Here is a 17,792-nt window from a genome sequence, read left to right as displayed (position 1 = left end):
CGCAAACACATTTTCAGGTCCCAAAATAGCAGTTCCCTAAATTTTAGGAGATGCTGCCATTGTATCTTTCTAGGTCATCCGACCCTCTTTGTACACTGCGGCCACATCCAGAACTGAAATGTAGCCTCTGTAGCAAAGGATTCCACTTTGGCTAGTCAATGACCCCACTTGGCTAACCATAGTCCTTGTCCAACCTTAGTGCTCTCTTGCCCTGCCCTCAGGCCTGGACTCCCTCTGGACAGTTCCACACTAGCTATGCAATGCAGGGCAGTTAGATTTCCCGAGGGGTGTTTCCAAAAAGTGAAAGTAAATAGATAATAAGAAAGAAATCAACAAAAAGGATAGATAGTAGTCACACGCTGGTGACAGTTCGCCCATTGGCAGCTGCTGTCTACCGCCTAGCCTCCGCTCCACGCCCTCCCCCTTCCTCCCCAAATCCCCCCTCGCTCACTCCATTTCTGTCGCGCCCACCCTTTTTGCTTGTGGGCTGATTTTTAAGCCTATTGGTAATCGCCTTCGCCCCCTTTCCCTTGCCACCCGCTAGCCTTACTTATCCTGCTTATCAGGCCACGCTAGCACATTCGGCGTGCCTGGTCCAGCGGGAATTGCCCCTTGCATCATCGTTTCTCCGCCTTTTCTCCACAGCAGCAGACACAGATGGAGGCTCACGCTCCGCCACAAAGTAACTCCAATGAAGTCCCCTCGCCCGATCCCGCTGAGCCCACCATTCAACCTGCTCTTTCACAGAGAGAGCAAGCGAGCCTAGCCGCAGAGGTAGAGCGTCTGCAGGCGACTTCTGTCATCTGCAAGATTTCGGCACCAGACCTAGCAGAGGAGAGCTGCGTGATCTTCTCCAGGCCCACCTTCTCGCAGAGGTGGGCAAGATCATGGTCGTTCAGATCCTCGGACGCGGCTACTATCAAATCGAGTTTGAGACCTCCGAGATGGCGTCCAAGGTCATCGCCATGAGCCCCTTGACCATCGGAGTCGTTTGAGCCCACTTTTGGCAGTGGAGACATGGTTTTGACCCTGCTTCAGATGTTCTGGTAGAGGAGGCAGATATTCCCATCTCCGTCTACTTTCCTGGTTTGCGGAGGGAGTACTTACCACTTTTGTCTAGGATAGGCTCAACAATTGGGACTGTCCTGGAGACACCTCACACGGCAGCCTCAGTAGCTGCCAAGGCGGCCGGTATTATCTCAGTTCGCGTTCTGGTTACGGACACACACACTTTCCCGAAGGTCAACCTTCTTCCTCGGGTGAGTGGGGGTTGGTTTAGACACAGCGTGGAGTATTCGGGCCTCCCGAATCAGTGCTTCATTTGTCGACAGATGGGCCATCTTGCGAAGGCCTATCCACGGAGGAGGCCCCGACCTACACCACAGGCCAAGCCCCAGTCTCCAAGCAGCAGCAGGCAGAGACAAAGAGCACACGGGCAGAGTCACCCTCCGCGCCTGGGGCTCCAGCGGAGGAGGGATGGCAGCAGGTTCGTGGTCGACGCAGGCAGGGGCCACAACGATAGCCTGACACTCAGAGTGGTGCTCAGGCGCCTGCCCAGCAACAGTGGGTTCCCACAAGAACCGGTTCGGTCCTCTTAAGCAGGACGAGATCCCTGCTTCAGCCTCCACCTCAGCTTCACCCTCAACAGCCCCCCGCGCCTCCTGCTCCCTCCGCCTCTCCTCCTCGGCCCCCTACCTTTACCGATCCCCCTGGCCCCTCTTCTCCCCTCTCTCCCCCTGCTCCTTCACCCCCCCCCCCCCCCCCCCCCCCCCCCCCTCCTCCCGCTCCAGTCCCACAGTCGACCCAGGGGGCAGGGCCATCTCCACCTGCTAGGAGATCTCTTGGCAGCACCTTTGCCACGAGTCGCTTAGCGAGAGAGGGACAGCCTTTCTTTGCGACCCCCTCTACAGGTACAGACGTCTCCCTTTGCAACAGTCCCTCGTGGTCTGACGAGCTTCGACATTCAGCGCCGATGGGACTTCTTTGCCTACGACTTTACACGCTTTCTCGACGACTCCTCATCAGACCTTGAGGCAGCCTGCTTTAGGGTTCATGTTCTGTTCCTTGCAGCTAGGGGGATAGAGGCCTTGGACTCAGCGGTTGGCTTCTCTTTTCCCCTTTGCGGCAGGGACCAGACTAAGTGGACTCTCGACTCAGTGTTGGAGTGGCTACATACACAGGCCCTAGAGTTCTCTCACCACATGGGAGACCTAGGAGTTAGGGACATGCTTCAAACTCTGTGGCCATTGGCCAAGTTTGTTGTGACCCCTCCAGATGCAGCAGGATGTAGACACATAGTGGTTCACTTCTTTGCTGATACGCAGTGCTCGCCATGCTATGTACACATTCATGAGGACTCCTAGACAGAGGAGGTTGCTTTACGTACGGCTCGGTCTACTTGGGCTTGGGCCAGGCACTCTTTACAGTCACGCCTATCTAGAGGACGCGAAGATGCGGATTACTCCCCATGCAAGCCAGCCTCGAAGATAGCACATTTAGCTGCTGCGACAGCAACTGTTCTCTCTCGTTCCCCATGAGGATCGTCTCATGGAACGTGCAGGGATTAGATGGCCCCCGTTTCAGTGTCAGAGGGGCCGACGGCGTCAGGAGCTTCAGTGTTGCCTTGTGGAAGGAGAGATTGATCTCCTTATGCTACAGGAGCATCACCTGAGTGAGAGCCGCATTAGACGATGTGGTCAGCTCTAGCGTGGACGATATGATACTTTTTGGAAGCTACTTTTGTACCTGGAGGCATCCAGGGTGGGGTATGTATGACTATTGCGGATTCTTTGCAGCAGGCCATTGTGGGCAAACGGATTATTGTGCCAGGCAGGGCTCAGTGGATCATTATGCAGGTTCAGGGTTGCCTTGTGGGCTTCGTGAACATATATGCGTCCAATGTGGCGAGTGCACGAGCAGAGTTTTGGTCACAGATTGTTGAGTCTCTCCCGTAGGCAGAGCAGTGGTGCATAGGGGGTGACTTCAACATGTTGGAGGACCCTTCTGACAGGATTGGTGGTAGCCATGCTACTGTGCATGGAGTTGAGCTGGCAGCTTGGGAGAGGTCCTGTATGACTCTGAGGGTTTCGGATGTGTGGCAGCACTCTAGCTTTGTGAGGCCCCCAAACAGCCTGGCCTTCTCTCGTTCGGACCGCAGAGTAGGAGGAGTGAATCTATCACGGATAGATCGCTTGTACACTAGTGACCATTTATGTGACTTGGGTGGGATAGTTGGCATTCTAGCAGGGACTTCCTTCTCGGACCATGCACTAGTGATTCCCACAATGGCAGATAGGCAGAGGAGGGGGAGCACGATGCTTCGCTTCCCTGAGAGGGTCTTGCTGGACTCTGCACTTAGAGAGCGAGTAGAGGCTCTTTGGACAGAGAACTTGGACATACAGGATTCTCATGCTGACACAGTGGCCTCAGTACTAGCTCAGCTTAGTCGTTTCTTTCTCCAAGAGTCTTTAGCTCGCCTGGCTGCAGCGAGAGGAGAGGAGCAGCGTCTCAGACGGGGCATTGCTTCCTTGCAGAGGATGCAGGAGTAGCATCCATACAGTCCTTGGTTGGAGGAGCACTTACAGCAGGCTCACTAGGAGCTTGTTAGCACAGAGGAGCGGTGCCATGAGTTTGCTTTCCAGCGACAGGCATCTTAGTGAACACAGGTGGGTGACTGGTGCTTTCTTCGAGGCAGTGGGAGCTCGACATACGCATGCCAAGGTCAGTCAATTGAGGAGGCCTGACGGGTCAGTTGCTTCTTAGCCATAGGACATGCGTGCAGTTGCTACTAACTTTTACCGTGAGGTAGTGACTGCAGAGGCTCAATCAGAGTGTCAGGATGCATGCAAGGAGCAGGTGTGGCCACAGATGCCTTGCCTTGTGACTAAGGAGATGCGTCAGAGCTTGAGCTGCCACTTCAGCTTGAGGAGTTGCACACGGCTCTTAGTGCACTCCCCCGTGGTAGTTGTCTAGGTGAAAATGGCTTGACTTCCAGTTTTTTCTTGAAGTATTGGGACTTGCTTCGCCCAAATCTCTGTAGTGCTTTTCAGTACATCTTGCACACAGGAGAGATGCCTGACAGCATGAGTGATGGTCTGATCTATCTCATTCCCAAGGAGGGTGGCTCCTTGGATGAGATTCGACAGTGGCGCCCATTCACCATCCTCAACTCAGTCTACAAAATTCTTGCCAAGGTTCTGAGTTTAAGGATCCAGCCACTTCTAGAGAGCCTTATACATGGGACTCAGACAAGATTTGTCAAGGAGCGCAGTATCCTTGACAACATCTTTACTTTTTGGGAGGCTTCTGCCCTAGCGCGGCTCCATGGTGAGGATCTGGTGATTCTTCTTCTCGATTTTGAGAAGGCCTACGACAAAGTTGATTGGGACTTTCTGGAGGGCACTCTACGCAGGATGGGCTTCTCAAATGCTTGGATCAGAGGGGTGTCAGCTTTGTACAGACGGGCACACAGTCAAGTACTTTTGTCAGGAGGTAGAAGTGATTGTTTCATGCTCACACGTTCGGTCAGACAGGGCTGCCCTCTTGCCCCCTTCCTCTTTCTGTTCTATGTTGAGGCGATGAGCAGGTTTTTGGTGTCGCAGCAAGTTGGTTTACGGGGCTTAGCACTCCCTATTCGGGGAGATGAGCTACTGGACGCTGAGTTTGCTGACGACTCAGCCTTGTACTTGGATGGCCAGGAGTCCAACCTTCACAGGTGTGAGCAGGCTCTTGAGACCTTCTGTTGTGCATCTGGCGCATTGATCAACTGGAGAAAGACAGTGGCTTTCTCGATTGGTAGTGCTCCTGTGCCCAATTGGATGCCAGGTGAGGGTTTCAGGTGGATTCCCCCAGGGACTGCAGTTCGGTACTTGGGCTGTCAGGTTGGTTTGGACTTGTCTCCCGAGCAGCAGATTGCTTCCCTCCTCCTGTCTGTCAGGAGGAAGTTGTTACATTGGAGCTCCACACGACTTTCTTTGGCTGGCAGAGTTGTAGTGGCCAACCAGGTGTTGTTGGCTAATATGTGGTACATCACTTCTTACTGGATCTTCTCAAGTTCTTGTATCAGCCAGGTAGAGAGGTTGATCAGGAACTTCCTTTGGTCAAGGCATGACACTCAAATAGCCCCGGACCAAAGTGGCTTGGCAGGTCATCACTCTTCCATGTTCACAGGGAGGGCTTGGGATCATAGACCCAGCACAGCAGAGCAGAGCCCTTCTTGGGAAGCTCATCGTCCGAGGACTTCTTCTAGGTGAGGAGCCCTGGAAGGAGTTCTTACTACAATGGCTTCGTGCTAGGGTGCCTCAAGCAGGAGGCCCTTGGCAACCTTCGACCAGATGGATCTTCACAGAGATGCGCAAAGTTGGTTTGAGCAGGAGACTCGAGGACCGCTTCGCTGTAGGTTTGCTTCGATCTTGAGAGCGTTTGCGGCGAGGCCTGGAGCAGCGGCAGCCTACTTACAAGGAGGAGCGCCTGCGACAGCCCCTTGTTTGGAACCCCATGGTTAGCACTCAAAGAGGCCACTTGGTTGGTAGTCGGCCTCATGTTTCCTAGGGTCCCATGGCAGCGGGTCCAGCACGCTCTTTAGGTGACTGGTTACAGTTTTTAGGCTTGTCAACGGAGCTGCAAGGCTTTCAGCTACAGGGCATGAGAGGGGTGTAGAGCATGTGCCAGGACACCTCAGAGGCAGTACCAATTGAGTGGCTAACACCTCTGGAGCAGCAACGCCCAGATGGATGGGAGCCTTCACGCAATTGGAGGTTCTCATCTCAATTCGGGCTTGCTCAGAGACTGTTCCCTCCCTTTTTTTCGAGTTACAAGGTGGGGGACGCTTATAGCAAGTTGCAATAGACGCCCCGCAGGTGGCAGAGTGTTGTTTTCAGAGGATCCGAGTGGTGGGTATCTATGGGAGGACTTGTGTCATCGATCCCGACCCAACTGCTCTTGAGACTGGACTTAGGAGACTGTGGGCTTGGTAGTGATGTCCACTGGCATGAGTACAGTGGGATCCTGGAGAGTGGCTTTGGAGGGACCCTTTCTCTTCTGCAAACCACCCAGGTGTCCCTTTCTTTTAGTACATTGTTCGACTCGGACATCACATACTGGCAGCACACAGAGAGGCTCGCCCTACTGCAGCACCTAATTGGCAAGAGGAGGGTCTCACACCTAAGTTCTTGGCAGCTTTTTGGGAGAGGTTGTGGGACTCCAGACAGCTGAGGCGAGTCACTTTGTTTCAGTGGCTGGTCGTGCACAGAGCTACAGCAGTTGGGAGCTGGCTTGTGCATAGTGGTCTCTCGACCGCATGCGCAGCAGCTTGTGACCATCTTGTGGAGAGTCAGTCTCACTGTCTTTGGGACTATCTCTTGGCACAGCAGGTGTGGCTTCGTGTTCTTTGGTTGATGTCTGCTCTCTCCATGGCTCCGCAGTACACTTGGGGGGCACCTGCTTGGTCCACTCTCACGGGCCCGACACTTTAGTTTGAGCTATCTTCCACCAGCAGGATGATAGTGATGCAGGGGGGGGGCGACTTACACTCCAGCCTGCCACAAAGCTTACTCCACAGGAGTGGTGCAGTGAGAGAGAGGAGTGCTAGGAGCTCATCAGTGGCCTGACACTCTGGTTCATCTGGCGGGCCCGCTGCTTCCGCATCTTTGAGGCTCGCCCGGTACCACCAGCGGAGACTATTCGCGATCTTTGGTTAGAGCTGATCCACACTCTTAGAGGACAGCTCGAGAGACTTCAGGGCAGCTTCGACTGCATGCGGGAGCACAGAGAGGCCTTCCTTTGACTTTGGCGTCCTGGGCCGTTTTTAACCATGGTTTAGGGTGTACTCAAATGGCACTACCGTCCACCTCTATGGCTTTTCCCTCCTCCCATTTCTTGATTTAGCCTCATTGTACATATGCTGTATTTTCATTAGGAGAGTCTCCCCATCATGGTTGTTGTAGCCCTCTCTCGAAGAGGTGGCTGTAGCCCTATGGGCAGTTTCATTAACTAATATAAGCATCTTATTCTTGGAAACAAAAAAAGTGGGGAGCCGGAGATTCAAAAAGCAGCAAAAACCTAGCGTCCCCTTTCTCCCTCTCTTTTTAGCAGAAGGGAAAAACGATCTCTCTCTACCTTGGGCCTTTTTAGACATTCTCGCTGAAAAGACCCCCTCTATTCCTGCCGACTGCCAAAGGCTATAAACGCTGACTCTCACTCACAAGCATCGGAAAAGATGGTGCTCTAGCTCGGCCCATGCTGCTGCAGATTTTAGCCGCCAAGATGACGTCGTCGATGAATCCCATGGCTGCCCCAAGAGCACCAAATGTCGCCAGAACCAAGTAGGCAGGTTCCTTCACGAAGAAGTGCCTACGGAGAGTTTTTTTATCGCGACAAGCTGCTTTTTTTCTCTGTTTCCAGCCCATAGACATCGTAGACGGGGCTGATTTACGACAAGGAACCTGAAAGCACACCTCTTTTATGTGTACGATTGGAAGAAAGTGTTCTTTGCGTAAAGATCTCTTCTAAGAAATTACTTTTCAAGAACCGAGTTGCGTTCGGAGTTTCGTTTCAAGTTGCCTTTGTGAAAAGATCCGAGTTTCGTTCTGAGTTGCGTTTCGAGTTGCCTTTGTGAAAAGATCTGCAAGGTTATCATGGGCTGGCACATAGGCCAAGCTAATCTCTCCTGCTAAGAGTCTCTCCCTGACATAGTGGTAATGCACCTGTGGTAATGCACCTCAATGTGCTTTGAGCGAGCATGAAAAACTGGGTTCCTCGCAACTGCCAATGCGCTTTGACTGTCAGTGTACATGATGTTGGCAGTGTCCTGTCCAACACCCAAATCAGCCATAAGGCGTTTGAACTTTGAGCCATACACACTCAACCGTAGTTGTGAATACTGCCCTATACTCAACCTAACAATTGAAGTGGACACATTAGGCTGCTCCTTGCTCAACCATGATATGCATAAGTTGTCGAGCATGAAACAGAAACCACTTGTGGACACTCGCATGTCAAAACAACCAACCCAATTTGAGTCCGAAAAAGCATGTAAATCTCGCGGCAATGATCCCCCCTTGGGATGAAACAACCCAAGATGTAAAGTGCCACTCAAGTAGCAAAAAATCCACTTGACAGCCTTCCAATGCTTAGCCCTGGGCTATGCATAAATCTGCTAACCTCTAGGACTGCAAACTGAATATATGGCCTTGTGTTGTATACACAAATAAGGCATCCAACAACAGTTTGGTAAAGAGTAACATCGGCAAGATCACCAGCATCATGAAGACTCGGTGGATATCGACTTAGTGTGGCTAGGAAAGATATAAAGCCATATTTTAAGTGGAAATACATAGCCAAGATGACTGCAATAGGGGGTAGTATAGTTTTTTTTAAAACCATAAACACATAGATAAGTACCAATGTGTGTGTGTGTGTGTGCGCGCGCGCGCTTGTGTTGATCCCCCTTTAGTTTTAATGCCTTTAGGTCCCCTGGGACCCATCGGATGGGGTCCCATAAGTTGGTAGGACTTCTCCTCTCTTCTACCGCTTCTTCTTAGGATTTAGGCCCCTCGGCCGGGATCTGCAGGTTGGCTCCATTCTTCAGTGGCTTGACACATCAGCAGTTTGTGACAGGGGCTGGTCGTTCCCGCTCACTGTGTGTCTTGTTTCATTCCAAATTTTTCTTTGGAGTATACAAGTGCTTGTGCTCTTAGTGTCCAACCCAGTAACACCATGTGGAATGATGGTCCTCACATTCTTGCTTAAGCTTGTACATACACTTAAAAGGACACTATGACAGCCTAAAGGGAAGCTCACACAAGGTTGAGAAATGGCGCAATGCATTCATTAGTTCGTGGCAACTAAGACCTTTCTTCACAGTGGCACTCCAGACCTCTTATTTGGCCTTTCCCCTCCCTCTCTTTCTTTGAGGTACAATGGAAATTTGAAAGATGCGTTGTGTATCGTACCTGGGTCTTTATGAACCATAAAGACCCAAGTACAATGCATAAAGAACCAACTATCCACCTTAACCACTAGGTTACGATCCCATTGGCATTATTTGATGAAGCCATTGTATATCTTGTGTATTTTACTATGGGAGATTCGTAACTCTTTGTGCTGTTTTCCCTCATGCTAGGGGTGATGTAGCCCCTTTGGCAATTTTGAAAACTACTAGAAGTATATCTTCTTCTTTTTTTAACGAAAATCCACAAAAACCTACAAAAGAAATTTTTGAAACATAGGATAAAATGTACAAAGATAGTAGTTTTGTAAAATTGAAATGAATCTGGACAAAAAAGGCAGTTACAGAAGCAAGGAAGAAAAATAGGCAAAGCAAAAGCTTCTTTAATTGAAAACAAACTAAAAATCTTAAATCAGGACCTAAGTGTTTTGACTACAAAAAGAAACTACAAACTAATAAGGTTTTCCATGTCATAAGCAGCCTAATGAAGATACAAGGAGGAGAATTAGGTAAACAAGTTTCTTTTGCCAACTGAGCACAACTTTATATTCTTCAACCATGAGGACACTGACTCAAAATGCATCACCTTGATAGGTTTATGCATATATACACAAGTATATACAACAAAACACATACAATGTATACATTGCACAACAAACCATAAAGAGTCCCTAAAACACTTGCACAAAAGGCACAATGAGGAGAATGCAAACAAGGATAGGAAGCAGATTCAAATTTGACTTATGTTACACCCCACGACATATTTTAATGTTAAAAGAAAGAGCTGATTTCAAATGCTTTGCAAATACCTGAATAGACTGTGCTGGAAGATCACCGAAATCGGCGAACATTACTTCCCCTCCTGCATGCATCGGCACAGGTTTTGAGCGCAAATAAAGGCATCTCAATACACAGTAGTACTAGCAAAGATTGGATAACTCAACTCCCCATTGTAATCTATTTTCAGTGGCGATAAAATGGTGTACCTATGCCTTATATGGGACAGAGATGGGAAGATTGCAAGCCCCTGGAAGTAACTCGGCTCGACCATTGGTGTAAAAGAGGGATGCTGAGGCCTCAGAATTCACAATGCATCAAGGTAGGACAGGGGCCGGAAGTAGTTTAGTGGGGGTCTTGATACAGCTTTTTATGCATGCAAAGAACTTTGTACTTATACCACTCACCCAACCGACTACATGCCTTTTGCACCAATAGAGATCTAAGGTGAATCTTAAAAGACTAAAACTACAGATTTCACACATCAGCTGCTTGGGTGAGGAGAACTGTGTACCACTTCACTTTTAATAAAGTGCGTTTGGAGTCTGTCAGCAGACAGTATGTATAACTGGGACTACCATCAAAGGTACCCGTTCACTTTTAATAAGAGTGTATGGAGTCTGTCAGACAGTATATATAATTGGGGACTACCATCAAAGGGCCACAATACTCTTGGCAAGAGATAGGAAAGACTCGATTGGCACGATCATATGCAGCACTTGATACATTAGAGAAGCAGTGTGCACATATACTATTTCACGAGAATCATACCAAAGTATGAGTTTTTGGTACTATAATTACCCACACAATCCTGACTGGGGCAGCTATTTAAGGACCGTGTGTTGCCATACAAGGACATAGCCACTAGCAGAGCATCATGGGCCAAACAGCGAGTAATATGTTGTATGTAAGCACATGGGGAGACAACTAGTCATAATGATATCATATGTGAAGAGGGCCAAGACCTGGACTCCACGACCCCAGCTGCAATCTAGGGAGGGTTTGGTTGTATATGTGCACCTGTGCCAATTGTATAGAATCTAGTGAATGTGATGTGCAACGAAAGTGATTTAAGGTGGTAACTCAAGATGAGTGCTCAGTATGTACACAAGTTCCTTTTAGTTCATGAGAGAGATGTGCAAAGACTATGAGAGAGAAGAGAGAGATATTGTGAGTGAAGGTTCTGTGAGTGATGAGAGAGAGAGAGAGAGAGAGAGAGGACTAACACAGCATGGGGTCCTAAACGCCTCTCCAAGGGCCCCCCTCTCTATTGCTAGAGAGGTATTTGCTTTAGATTGCACAAATGCTAATACAATGGTCCTAGATGTTGAGATTTTGATGGGATCATGCGGTAGGTGCTTGGATCTACAAGGCTAAGGGCTCAAAACTGAAAATGCTAGGCTTTTGGGACTGAATCTGCAAATTGAGGAGGCTATGGGCTGATATGCTACTACAGATGTCAAGGGTATTGATGGTGGATGACGATGATGATGTTGAACACTCATAACCATGGCTGATGTGCTGTGCGTTGGCTGGGAACTGAAAACGCTGGCCGATTTGATAGGCTAGGGCTGAAATCTGTTGTCATTGGAGGATCTGCTATGCGGGGCTGAATTCCGCTAACGCTACGATATCTTGGAACATGGCTGAAATCTGCAAGTGCTGAGTGGAGGTGGAAACGCCAGGGTTGTTAAGGAATATAAAAATGCTAGGCATGTTAAGGAGGAGAGGATATTGTACTGGCTTCTGATGATCAATAGAGTTCCCCAGGGGTCCATTATATAGGTATTGCAAGGCTAGGTCAAGCAAAGCCATATAAAACCCCACAACTTCTATAAAATGCTGCTATATGTCACTTACTAATAATTTAATAACTCACTTATAAGCAGTAGTTCATATGCGGATACCTACCTAGGTCGGGTACAATGGATTGTAAAAAGAGCACTCCCAAATGCCTACACCTAGCAGACACTAGCGGTGCTCATGTGCAATCAGAGGGTATGCAACTAATCTAAAATGCCTAGACATGCATGTCCTGCATACAAGCTCACAAAGGTGCCAAAACACTTCCTAGGTTGTCCTAAACCCTAGAAGTAGGAGTTAGCTTGTCAACATGCACATGGGGTTAAATGTACATGTGGCATGCCCCCCTTTTCAAGGTGAGGTACTAATACTGAGGTGCATAGCTTCCTTGTAGTCTGCCAACAACTCCAAGTAGTTTGTGAACAAATCTTTGTTGCCCCACATTGCAACCTGGGTTCCACAATACTTGAACTTCAAAAAGGACTTCAATCCTTGCTTCTTTGAGCTAGGCCAAAACCGTTGCAATAAAAACTGCTCCTACTCCAATGTCTTCTGCTTCGTCTACTTCAAGAATCTCCTTTGAGGGATCTCTATGAAACAACTCCAACCAAGAAACATGGAAAATGTTGTGCATTGACCATGAGTTAGGCAACCACAATTTCATAGAGACATCATTTTTCTTTTTAATAACTGGAAATGGACCATGTTTCCTAAAAGACTGTGAATGCAATATAGATGAAAAATTTAAAGAAGTGCTAAACTTTTCTAAAAGTGCTTGCCAACCATGTAACCTAAACTAACTTTTCTACCTAAAATAATCGACTCTGGCAAACCACAAAGGGAATATCCATGCTTGATAGACAAACGTACTAAATCTTGTGCTCTGATTGTGTCCTGCCAAGGAATGAGCATGCAAACTTATTGACACAATTCACAATGGTGAAACATTGTGTATACCTTGAATGCAAACTTTCTACCTTTTCAAAAGTGGTCTTCATGCTTCTGTGCCCATCCGTGAGTGAATCATCCGAGAACCTGACCAACTTACTGAAGCTGACCGAGGGGCTTAAAACCTAAGAGCTGAAGAAGAAACTCCAACTTGCAGAAGATGGCCGAGGGGCCTAAAAACCTCCACTGAAGACCAAAGGGGTTGGGATTAGCTAACTTGTAGACCTTGGCTGAGGAGCCTAAACCCTTAAAAGAGCTACCAAAAGACCAATTTGCGTAAAGAATGATGACGTGGCAACCCAACCTGCAATTTGCAGAATCTCATGATGGGACACTGCTATACGAACAGCTTGCATTTTGCGTTGGCGGCCTCATGGGTATGCGCTTTTTAGACCAGATGCTTTCGATTGTCTTGTTTTCATGTAATAGCTTTTGGATAGGCGAAGGGCCTTTAAATATGCTTTGTGGGCTCTCTCTCTGGCATTCTACTAGGTGGAGAAGCAAAGCAGAGTTCCCAAGGCTAACCTTAATCTTGCACATCATTTCCCAAGGCTAACCTTAATCTTCCACATAATTTGCCTCTTCTGACTGCCCATCTGTTTGAGGATGAAATGACAAAGAGAATTTGAGCATGGTGCCTATATTCTCAAACAAGCCTCTCCAGAACAAACTTGTCATGCGTGGATCACGGTCGCTAACAATAGACTGTGGCATGCCATGATACTTGAAAATATTGCTCATAAACAAGCGTGCCATCTGATCTGGCTTTATCTTCTTCCTGACATGAATAAAATGAGCCTGTTTGCTGAATCTGCAAATAATGGTCCAAATACCATCGTTTCCTGTCTGCGTTCTCGGAAGATCAAAGATAAAATCCATAGCAATACTTTCCCATGGTTTATCTGGAATAGGTAGTGGTTGCAATAACCCTGGTGCCTTTTGCCTGTCAAACTTGCCCTTTTGGCATATTAGGCATTCTCGCACAAAGGCATCCACATCCCTTCTCAATGTAGGCCAATAGAAGAATGTCTCAACCGCTTTAACTGTAGCATCGATACCACGATGCCCTGCATACAGTGGGACATGACTCTCTTCCATAACTTTGCGTCGCAATGGCTTTGTGACACACAATCTGCCATGCATCATCATGAACCCGTCTTTAAGAAGATAGTGTTCATGACGTTGTCCATCCATTAGCTGCTCGAAGACCCTTGCAAAATCTTCATCATTTGCATATTGTTCTCTCATGTCATCAAGTTCATGATGATAAGGAATTGACACAGCTGAAATTTGTGGCTTCCTTGACAAGGCATCAGCCACAACGTTCTTCTTGCCTTCCACATGCACAATCTGAAAATGGAACATGGACAAGATATTTGCCCATCGCATATGCTTCTCAGATAACTTTGTCTGTGTCAAGAAGTATCGCAAGGTCTGATGGTCCGTTTGGACAACAAAGTCTGCACCTAGCAGGTAGTGTTTCCAACTTAAGAGCGCATGAATCACAGCCAGTAACTCTTTCTCATAGACCTGCATGGTCATCTCTGGCCCTTGTAAAATTCTGCTCTCATAGGCTACTACCCTGCCATCTTGCATTAGCACTGCACCAATGCTACTACCGCAGGCATCACACTGGACCACAAATGACTTCCTAAGATCTGGCAACACAATGACTGGATCTGAAGTCATCTTTTACTTTAAGAGATTAAAAGCTGAAATCTCTTTCTGTGTCCATCTAAAGGTGACTGCCTTCTTTTGAAGAGCATGTAAAGGTGAAGCAATCTCAGCGAAATTTCGGATAAACCTTCTGTACGAGGAGCATAATCCCAAAAAGCTTCGGACATCATGCACCGTCTTCAAATTTGGCCATGACTTGATCGCTTCAACTTTTGCAGGATCCATTCTGACACCATCCTTTGAGACAATGTGTCCCAGAAAGTGAATCTCTTCCAGAAAAAACTCACTTTTCTTTGCATTGATGAGCGGTTATGACTGCGTAGCTCTATGAACACAATGGCCAAGTGATGCCTATCCTCCTCTTCATTCTTTGAGAAGACTATCATGTCATCAAAGAATGTACCAACAAACTGCTGGTGTGGACGGAAAATTCTGTCCATCATCCTATTGAACGTAGCAGGAGCATTTGTGAGACCAAAGGGCATCACTAAAAATTCGTAAAGGCCAAACGTCGTTCTAAGAGCAGTCTTGTGCACATCCTCTGATCTAATGCGGATCTAATGGTACCCACTCTTTAGATCTATCCTGCTAAACATAGCTGCTCCTTCTAATTTGTCCATAATATCATCAATTCTAGGTATAGGGAACCTATTCTTCATGGTATTCTTGTTCAGTGCACGGTAGTCGATGCACATATGCCATGAGCCATCCTTTTTCTGCACCAACAACACTGGAGAACAGAATGGAGATGAACTGGGCTGAATCAGCCCCTTTTCTAACAGCTCCAGTACTTGGCCCATTATCTCTTTCTGCTGAGCCGCACTAACCCTGTACGGAGGCTTATTTGGTGGGCTACTGCCTGGCACCAAATCTATCGCATGGTCCTCGGGTCTCTCTGGCGGTAATTGAGACGGTAATGAATCGGAAAAACAGTCACTATACTGTTGTAAAAACATTGACCTTTCTTTATCTAGCATAGATAAATTTGATTCATCACAATCTGACACTTCACGTGCAAAAACCAAGTACGCAGAAAGATGCTTTTTCATTACAAAAGTAATAGCAGAAGCTGATAGAGTAGGAATAGACTCCCCTTTAAGCTTTACATCCAGAATGTGAGTCTTTCCCCTGCTCTGTACAGTGATCTTTTTGTTGTAGGCATCCATGATTCCCTATACACGAAACAACCAAGGAATACCTAACAACACATCACATCCGTTCAGTGGCATGATGTAAAATTCTTCAGCATCTACATAGGACTGGATATGTAGACGCAACTTTCCAATGATGGGTGTCACAGCCTCTGTATGGCCAGGACATGCCAAACCTGCCTTTGCTGTATACCCCATCTCTTCAGGTCTGATTCCCAACTTTGAAGCCAATTCTGGGGAAATAAAGTTGGCTTTGGCACTTGGATCAAAGAAGATAAGCACTGTTTGATCCCCAACCTTTCCCCATGCTCTGCAAAGCTCACTTGCATCTGAATTTGGCTTGTCGCCCACCATATCTGGCACTAGACCAGCCATGGGCTTCTTTCCTTTCTTGTCTTCCTTGTCATCAGAATCAGCTGGCCTTTTCTTTGTAGGACAATTGTAAGCAATGTGGCCAGGCTGCTCACATATAAAGCATTTGTTCTCTGTCCTAAGGACCTTCTTTTGCTCTTCTGACTTGCGAGGAAAACGTCTTTTCCATTTCTTTGCTGGTCCTTTTTTTGATTCAGCCGTAGCTTTGACTTTCCCTGCGTTGGCTGACTCCTGAGTCCCTTTAGGAGCCTCCTTGGGAACGTGCTTCTTGGCTGAATTTTTCTTGCCTGATCCTGCCTTGACGCCAGTGTTAAATTCACAATCTTCTCCCTTGAGCAAACCATTCCCAGTGTTTGCTACCTCGATGAGCTGCGTCAAAGTAGTGACTTTTGTCTTCGTGCAGTATTTTCTCAATCCTTTGGGTAGGCCACATCAGTATTTTTCAATCTGTTCTGTCAATGGCACAAACCTATAGGAAGTTACTGGAAGTAGAGCTTTCCAAAACTTCCGATTGTAATCATCCAGATTTCTGCAAGTGGCAGCATTTTGCTGGTGCCATTCTTTCATGACATCTGCTTCAAAGTCATCAGATAACCATGCTGCTGCAAAAATCTGCTTGAAGTAAATCCATGTGGACAGAGCTTGCCCTTGAAGCAATAAAGTTGTCCACCATTGTCCCGCATTCCCTGTCAAGAAAGTGGCTGCCTTGCGGACCTTTGAAGCCTCTGTAAAGTTTCTCCCTGCATAGGCCTTGTCAAACTGCTGGAGGAATGAGAGAGCCTTCTTCCTGTCATCAAACCCTGTAAAGGTCGTGAAAGTCACACCTTTGCCACCTTCTCTGTACGGAGTTGGCCTCTCCAACGGCGTTAAATTGTCATATGGAAGTGACTGAAACATGGGAACACTATTAGGATTCATCTGTGTTCCTTGGCCGCTATTAACTTGACCTGGAAACGCTATATTTGGCTGTTGATTTGTAATTCCAGCCATACCAAAATTTCCTTGTGGCATCCCAAATTGGCCCTGAGTGCTCTGAAACCCTGGTTGCATACCCATGACATTGTACATGGGGTTAGGCATCATCGTTTGAGCACCCCCGAACACTGTTCCTGACCAGCCATGCTCTGGAATACCGATCCACCTCCAAAATAGCCAGGGTGTACTGAAGGTGGTGGGAAGACTTGTTGCATAGCCTGTAGGTTGCTTCCCTGCCCATTAGAACCAGCTATAGGCTGTTGAAAGGTGGCGGGCTGAACTGGTACAGCTTGAAAGACTGGCATCTCAGCCACCTGTTCTTGCACCTTAGGCATAGGTTGTGGAGACTGCATGTTCTCCGTCAAGTGTACAGGTGTTTCCATTGACTGTGCGGTATGAATCACCTGTGCTCGAGCCTTAACAGGCTTTTGAATATGATCCAGTGACCCAACTTGCTGAGACGGAACAGGAGGTTGCAGAAAGGCTAAAAACCTTGGATTCTGCATTACTTGTGTGAACATAGCCACAGCAGTAGCCAACTGGGTCCTGAATATATCGTCATCTGTCTATGGTGGTCTTGAGGACTCACCCACTTCATGTGTCTGTTGACCCTGTGAAGAGGAAACCTCTTCAGTCACATCATCTGGTCTGTCAGCCATAATTGCAATTCCCTGTGTCTGGTCTATGATCCCCTGTGTCTTCAAGCCCAAAACTGACCAAGGCTCACTTCTATGGGAAAAAGTGATTTAATCCCGTCGATGGAACCATGAAACAAGCCTGTTCAATCCAAAAAGGGTGGTAGACTTTACTTCAAACCTTGATTTAGCTTTCACCCATTATAAGTCGTCTATTATACCTGCGCTATAGTGACACAAGAGAGGGGAATGGGATACAGATGCTAGAATGCACCTGTATGAGAAGACCGACACCAGATTGGCCCCTAACTTAGGCGCCCCTTTCGGTATTTCTTTATTGTTTAAAAGAGGGAATAAATGTTGTGGATCCCTACGAGCTGCCCCGCACAACCTTGGCTGAATTTCAATTGTTCAGGCCTGATTTCGGCAGCATAACTGTACTAGGACCCTTCACAGTCAGTATTCCCACGCATTGACTGACTTTCCCGATGCATACGGGTACTTTCC

At 47.6% G+C, this 17,792-nt stretch overlaps 1 protein-coding gene across 2 annotated transcripts in view; it reads right to left on the bottom strand.

Annotated features, from left to right (window-relative positions):
• The window catches only part of LOC147436388 (putative potassium transporter 12), an 88,763-nt gene that overhangs the window by 33,909 nt on the left and 37,062 nt on the right, over positions 1-17,792 (bottom strand). For both annotated transcript variants that reach the window (XM_086489297.1, XM_086489298.1), the window contains exon 6: positions 9,757-9,809. In XM_086489297.1, coding sequence (XP_086345423.1) covers positions 9,757-9,809 — 53 coding nt within the window. The remainder of the gene's footprint in view (positions 1-9,756; positions 9,810-17,792) is intronic.

Source organism: Adiantum capillus-veneris, chromosome 18 (assembly GCF_014529385.1).
Source record: "Adiantum capillus-veneris isolate H3 chromosome 18, ASM1452938v2, whole genome shotgun sequence".
In the NCBI taxonomy this organism is placed as follows: domain Eukaryota; kingdom Viridiplantae; phylum Streptophyta; class Polypodiopsida; order Polypodiales; family Pteridaceae; genus Adiantum; species Adiantum capillus-veneris.
This window is presented reverse-complemented; position numbering and strand designations above follow the sequence as displayed.